The sequence below is a fragment of the Setaria italica genome, chromosome I (assembly GCF_000263155.2).
Source record: "Setaria italica strain Yugu1 chromosome I, Setaria_italica_v2.0, whole genome shotgun sequence".
Lineage (NCBI taxonomy): Eukaryota > Viridiplantae > Streptophyta > Magnoliopsida > Poales > Poaceae > Setaria > Setaria italica.
The window spans coordinates 36,403,689-36,410,772 of record NC_028450.1 but is presented as its reverse complement, the minus strand read 5'-3'; the positions used below and the strand labels follow the sequence as shown (position 1 = coordinate 36,410,772).

Below are 7,084 nucleotides of genomic sequence, written 5' to 3'. Positions count from 1 at the left end.
CTAAAAAAACAAAGGAGGGTGAGATTATCGAGGACTTAGTGTAATTTTTGTGAGTAACTCTCGACTACTTTGTGCATAACGTTTGGAACGTGTTTTTTTTTGTGCATAAAACAACTTAATCTTGTAAGAAATCCTGGCAACTCTTTGCCTAGCACTCTATTAGAAAAACTTGGCAAACCGGTTCGTAACTGCCACAAAGGATCTTTTGCAATAAACTTAAATTCTATCAAATTTAATTTATGCGCTTCTAGTGGATCGAACTCATAACATCTCCTCAAGCAATATTTAACTTTCTTTAGAAAGCTGCTATAATGTTTTACTCGTATAGCGACCTTAAAAAGAGAACATCTACTTTTCTTTTTCGGGTGGTGAAGGACAACTAGTGGGGTGAGTTTAAGCAGGGTAACTTGCTTTAATGGGTTAGTGCCATGTCAAGAGATGAAGAAGCTTCCTATGCGGAGGTGAACATGTGAATACACTTTGGTCGAGGTTTTGTGGCCATGGATTAGTGAAAACACATGAGGTTGTGCTAGCTTAATGCTAACACCATTGACAATGGATTAGTGATGACTATAAACAAAGCATGGACGAAGCTAGGGGTCAGGGGGAGCCATGCCCCCCTAAGCCTGATGAACTACTTTAATCTCTCTTTTTTCGGAACCGATGAACTACTTTAGGCCATGTTTAGTTTCCTCCAAACTCCCAACTTTGACACTATGCAAAAAAGAAGATTTCCCATCACATCAAACTTGCAGTACATGCATGGAGTACTAGATGTAGACGAAATCAAAAACTAATTGCACAGTTTTGTTGTACTTTGCGAGACGAATCTTTTGAGCCTAATTAGTCAATGTTTGGACAATAATTCACAAATACAAACGAAACGCTACAGTTGCGCATTTATGGCAAAATGTCAATTTTGCCACTCCCAATTTGGAAACTAAACAAGGCCTTATTCAATGCTAGTAGATCGTATAGAAAATAGCTACAACACCATAATTTATTCTGTTTGATCTCCTTTGATTTATTTTCCTAACTCCGTCCCTGCTGGCTGCCCAATAACTCATCGTCATCCGAATCGTAACTACCCTCGTTAATCTTAAAACACATCAATATAAAGTGCAAGTGAACTTAACTATAATTACGCAGATAGACCATTTTAAGCGTGTTCTCGATAAATCCATTTGAATCTACGTTTATGTGACGATATTCATCCTAGGCGCTGCTTATAGTTTGCAAATTTGTAACGTAATCAAATTGAGGCGGGAAGAATATACTCGTAGTTGGTCGGATTTAGCCTGCAACCACTAGTTACAATCTCTGTACTATCGATCCTCGATATTAACCAATCATATTATCTCTTTGCAAGCATTTCAGTTCTCTCCTCCACTTGTATTCCCTTAACACGAGGAGCTGATAGCGAGTGACACCCAGTGCGCATCCGGAAACTAAAGAAAGGGGCTCATTTTCTTTCTTCCCCTTCTCCATTCATAACTGAAATTTTTAGAGGGCACGGGGTAGCGGGGCTCCTGCCCCCAGCCCACCCGTCACCTGAAGCAGGTCAAAGCTGGAGGTTCGATGATGCTACAGGTTTACTATAAATTAATAAGTATCAAACCAAACAAAACTTGTAATCGTTCGTTCCACCTGTGATTCTACCAGTGATTTGATTTCGTTCATTTGCGTTGCCACTATCTCAATTCTCGACCAAACACGTCAGCCTGGTTTGGTTCCTCTTGCTTATTTTTAGCATCCGTCACATCGAATGTTTAGATACTAATTAAGAGTATTAAACGTAAACTATTTACAAAACTCATTACATAAGTGGAGGCTAAACAGCGAGACGAATCTATTAAGCCTAATTAGTCCATGATTTGACAACGTGTTGCTACAGTAAACATTTGCTAATGATGGATTAATTAGGTTTAATACATTCGTCTCGTCGTTTAGCCTCCACTTATGTAATGGATTTTGTAAATAATCTACGTTTAATACTCCTAATTAGTATGTAAATATTTGATGTGACACGTGCTAAAAATAAGGAAAGAAACCAAACACCCCTTTCATTACAAGTTTTCGTTCGATGATGATACGCAGTTAATTTTCTCCACGTGCTTTGCCAGCCTTGCCGATCACAACACGCCCACATGGCCCCACACGCCCCTGAGCCCCTCCGCCAGCGAACAACCCCTGTTCGCCGTTTACCTCCGGCCGCGAGGCGCAACGCAAGCAGAGATGGTTGGCCGCACAATCAGGCGGGAACATAGCTCCAGGCTCCCCTCCCTCTCCCCGCCGCCGAATTCCCGCTTCTGCCCGAAGCCCCACCCACTCGTCCCGCCACGTCCCCGGGGGCGGAACCGTCATTCCGCGCCCCTCCCGTTTTTAGGAGAAGGCGATTCCCCGCTTCGGTGCCCACCACAAAGCTGACCTGCGGAGGCGCGAGGACGACGAAAGGTACCGACCGAGGCGGAGCTTCGCGCTGCACCGACCAAACCCTAGGCGTTCGGCGGGCGGCACCCGCGGCGGCGGAGACGGGGGAGGACCTCGCGTCGCCTTGGTGTCCCCGGACTCGTCGACGGTGCAGCTCGATCCAGGCTCGGCGGGCATGTCGAGGAGGTAACACTTCGGCTGCCTGCCCCTGCATGCTCGATTTGGCTGCATTTTTTAGCGATTTCGAGCTGGGTGAGATGCTGTTAAGCTTAGAGGCCGATCGCGTTCGTGTTGGTGTTAGAAATTTAGTCTGGATTTAGCTTGGATTTCAGTATTCGTATAGCATCGCAGCGCGGTCTTCCTGCAAATGGAGCTGGGTGTTAGCGCGGTGGTCTAGATTTGGGCGTGATGCTGCTTGTCCTTGTCTATTTGTGGTAATTAAGATAGTATTGGCTTTAGGGAGGCTGCAATTTCGGTTTCAGGACGTTTGTAACCATCGAGGCGACTAAATTAATCTCCCGAGGGACCTGTCTTTTTCATTCTAATTCGTCTGGTTGTGCTTGTGGCAAAATCAGACCACGTGTAGTGGTTTGGTGGAGCATCATTATGAATTTCATCACGTATTCAACTCAACTCGGTACATTCCGAGTCATGGAACTAGTGGGAGTGGCACAAAAATGTCCTCTTGAATTGCTGAATGCAATAGTATGAGGAATACAGGATCAATGGTTCTACCTTTTTCCTCCGTTGCTCTTGCTATTTTCGCGAAAGGCCCCAAGCCTGAGTGAAAGTGGTGGTGTAATTTTAGAATAAGTGAATAACAGGACAGAAGGCAGGGTATAGAGGTAAAATTTGAATTAAAGTGTATTGGTACACCTGCACCAATAAAATAGGATGTGTGGAAATGTTTGACAGTACATCTCAATTGATGGTTTATATGATAGAAAGATGAGCAAGAAGAACACTTCCAAGTTCAGTAAAGTACTAGGAAAACAGAAAGTAAATAGGCCTATCATGTTGTCAGTTCGGTGGTACATGATAAACACACCGCTGGGGATAGATTGTTTGTTTAAAGCCCTGAAAAGCTGGAGTAACCGATCTTGCACTTCTTGTATGTTTGTACTGATCTTAGCTGCCTCTCATTGAGGATTAGATCGGTTGACATAGCATACTGAAAATTTGATGGTGCTGTCAATGTAGAACATATAAAAATTTAGAATGATGAAGATCTCTTATGTTATGACTTTATTTTATTCATCAGGGTCCCTTGCAAATTCTTCTTGCATGGAGCATGCTTCAAAGGAGATTACTGTGAATTCTCCCATGACTGCAATGATCAACCAGATAATGTAACCTACATACTTCTAACTTCAGTTGATCAGACCACTTTCCTTGCACTACCTGATTTACATTTGCATGATCCAGTATTTCTTATTGTAATGCTCTCACCTACAGGTTTGCACATTTTACCAGAAAGGCGCATGCTCCTTTGGTAGCCATTGCAGAAATGAACATGTTGAAGTTCATCGGAACTGCTCCCAACCAGCAACCACCGCAGCGCGTGCATCCTCCAATTCTTCTCAGCTAGTCACTTCTTCTGGAAGTCATTGCAGTGAATACCAAACGGATCTATGGGACCAAACGCAGCAGATATGCGAGTCTACAACAGCACTTTCTGCACATCAACCTGCATGGGCAGTTGATTATCATGAACATGACACTCCAGAGGATGCTAACAGCTGGCCGTCCTATCAAACTGTGCAAAATCAAACATCTCAAGATCCTGCTTATATGTCAATTTGCTCTTCTGCTGCTGCTGGCACTTGCCCTTATGGGAAAGACTGTTCTCAGATGCATGGAGATCTATGCGCATTCTGTGAAAAACAGTGCTTGCATCCTTACCGTCCTGACGAAAGTGGTGTGCATGTCAAGCTATGCAAGAAAAACAACAGACTTCTTGATGCCTTGAGAAAAAGTGAAGATATAGAATGCGGTGTGTGCTTGGACCGTGTGTTTTCAAAACCTACAGCAGCAGAAAGGAGGTTTGGTCTGCTATCTGACTGTGACCATTCCTTCTGTATCTCGTGCATTAGGAATTGGCGTAGCACCTCTCCTACGTCTGGCATGGATGTCAACTCTACACTCAGGGCTTGTCCAATATGCCGCAAATTGTCATACTATGTAGTTCCTAGCGTTACGTGGTACTCCTCGAAGGAAGAAAAACAGGAAATCGTTGAAGGCTACAAGGCTAAGCTCAGGTAAGATAATTGATTTGAAGTTTTGTTTTATCCTTATGCACATTGTTTATGTGATATGTTTCAAACTGCTCAGCTTAATAACACCAAGATATTTGTAGTGTTTAATTTGCGTTAAGTAATGCAAATGCTGTTTTCTAAGATGGATTGCTGATCTGCTTGGAATAAAACTTCTGTTGTATTTTCTGCCACAGCGGAAGCTGATTCACTATCTGCGCATATGTTGTTGCAGGTCTATTGATTGTAAGCACTTTGACTTCGGAAAGGGCACTTGCCCCTTTGGGAGCAGCTGCTTTTACAAGGTACAGTTATGTTGTCTAAATGTTTCGAATTGTGAAGAATGTCTGCTGTAATGTCAGAATTACAACTAAATTTTTCCAGCTGCCTACTTCCTGCCTTTTTGTTCAGTTACATGCTTCAGAGCAGTATTATGTGTCTTCCCATGTTTGGGTGAAACACAATCAACTTATCATAAGTGACATTTTCCAGTTAACGATGCCAGTTTTGTTGCCAATACATCTTTGTAATTTGAAAGTGGAACCTTCTATAGCAATTTGCAATTTTAAGCTGCTTGCTGTCAGTACTTGAATTCGATCGTAATTTTAAGCTGAACTGTGCTCCTTCAAACTGCATGCCCACAATGAGCAGCTACCATTTCATAATACAGTACAATATCTATTTATTTATTGAAGACATCTGCCCATTCGTTTTGATATCTGAAGATTTTCATTTCGAGAAAATGATATCAAAGGTACAACACATGTTTCTGATAATTGATACCGTCCAGTAGTGACTGTCATAGCGCTTCAGAACTTGGAAGAGAAACTATACTGTTTGTCCTGATGAACTGCTTAATGGCCCTCCACAAGGGCTCACTTTAGTTCCTAGTCCTATATGAGTTTCCTGTTGCAGTAATAGCATCTTGTGAGCCTTCCGGTGGTGCTATGCACTATTCCAAAGGAATTCCAGTTATTTAATGTGAATGAATAATTCAGATTACTTAATGAATGTACTTCTATGTTTTGAATTCATCGGTAAAATATTCTTAGAACGAATCCTAGTTCTCACACCTGTAATTATATTGCATCTTTTTCAGCATGCCTACAGCGATGGCCGTTTGGAAGACGCTTTACTGAATCACAATGATGCTGACGGTGCAAGTGCTGCGATTGCCAGGCTTATGAGGTGGGTGTTCTATATCCTACCAAGCTTCCTATACGATGCTATATTGCTTTTACGCTACTAGCTGATCACAAACCCTGCTTGTTTCCCAGGTTGTCGTACCTACTGACTCGGCTGCATGTCTAGGGAAAACGGAAAACCCAATCGTTACTTCAAGTGCACAGTTCGTGTAGCATCTTTCACCAAACAGGCTGAGTTGGTTGGAGTGAGTTCTTTGACCAGACATGGCATTCCTGAATGGCTGGATTTGGCTTTGTAATGAAAATTAAAAAACATCCAGAAAAGAGGGCAGTCATTTCTGAATTGTATCTCCTGCTGAATGTTCATGACATCTAGAAGGGAGCAGTCCAAATCGAGCCAATTGGAAGCTTGCTAGCACTTCCTGTCCAGTTGGTAGTTGATTGGTTGTTGTGACCAAACTAAATCATACTCGTACGCTCTGCAGCATGTCTAGTATACCGTTTTTCCAAGCCAGTATTAATTTTGAGCTTGGTTCTGGAAATCTGAATTCTGAAGCGACTTCACGGTGGTGGCTCTGTCACTGAAGACGAGAGATGGTAAGTTCAGTTAACCCGTGGGTGCTCTCTTCGCCACGATAGCTATTTCGCCGCCACCTCTTTCTGGTTACCAACGCACCTGTCCTGTAGAACAATAGATCTCTGACTTGCCCCATTTCCTCCCATATTTTGAGGGGCAGTGTATATACACCTCTCATCTCTCAACTTTGTTGACGAAATGTTAGATGTTCCGACGAGACGGTTCAGAGTGAATCTTTTGGTTGTGTAACTGCTTAAAGATCTCTCGCTGGTCCTAGTTACTACCCAGTATTCTCCAAAACCGTATCCAAGGCATAGAACACAAAGTAGAGTGTTGTCTACAAGTGCTAGGAAGAGAACACCTCGAACAAAGAAAGCCACCTGACGAGCGAACGAGGTCCATCGTCTTTATTCATAGAACACACGCCTCAACAGGAGAGATATACATCCAACAATGCGGTATGGTACAAAAGAATAAGCAATAACACAGATCACAACGGCGACTCATCAGGAACAATCACACAACCCATCATCCATCACTGCCACCGCTACTACTACTAGCTAAGGCATAAACAAGCAGGGTCCAACCTGACCCCGAATCCGCCGGGAACCGCCGCCACCACGGCCGCAGCGGGACCTACTGCATGAGTCCACCCGCGACGACGATGGAGAGCACGGCCG

General features: G+C 43.3%; 1 protein-coding gene across 1 annotated transcript; it reads left to right on the top strand.

The window, feature by feature from the left end:
* The first annotated feature begins 2,246 nt into the window (after positions 1–2,246).
* On the top strand, positions 2,247–6,348 carry LOC101780734 (E3 ubiquitin-protein ligase makorin). The gene is made up of 6 exons (XM_012843236.3): positions 2,247–2,616; positions 3,692–3,779; positions 3,886–4,688; positions 4,918–4,987; positions 5,782–5,870; positions 5,960–6,348. The coding sequence occupies exons 1-6, from the start codon at positions 2,606–2,608 to the stop codon at positions 5,991–5,993; spliced, it is 1,095 nt and encodes a 364-aa protein (XP_012698690.2). The 5' UTR covers positions 2,247–2,605; the 3' UTR covers positions 5,994–6,348.
* Positions 6,349–7,084: the final 736 nt, after the last annotated feature.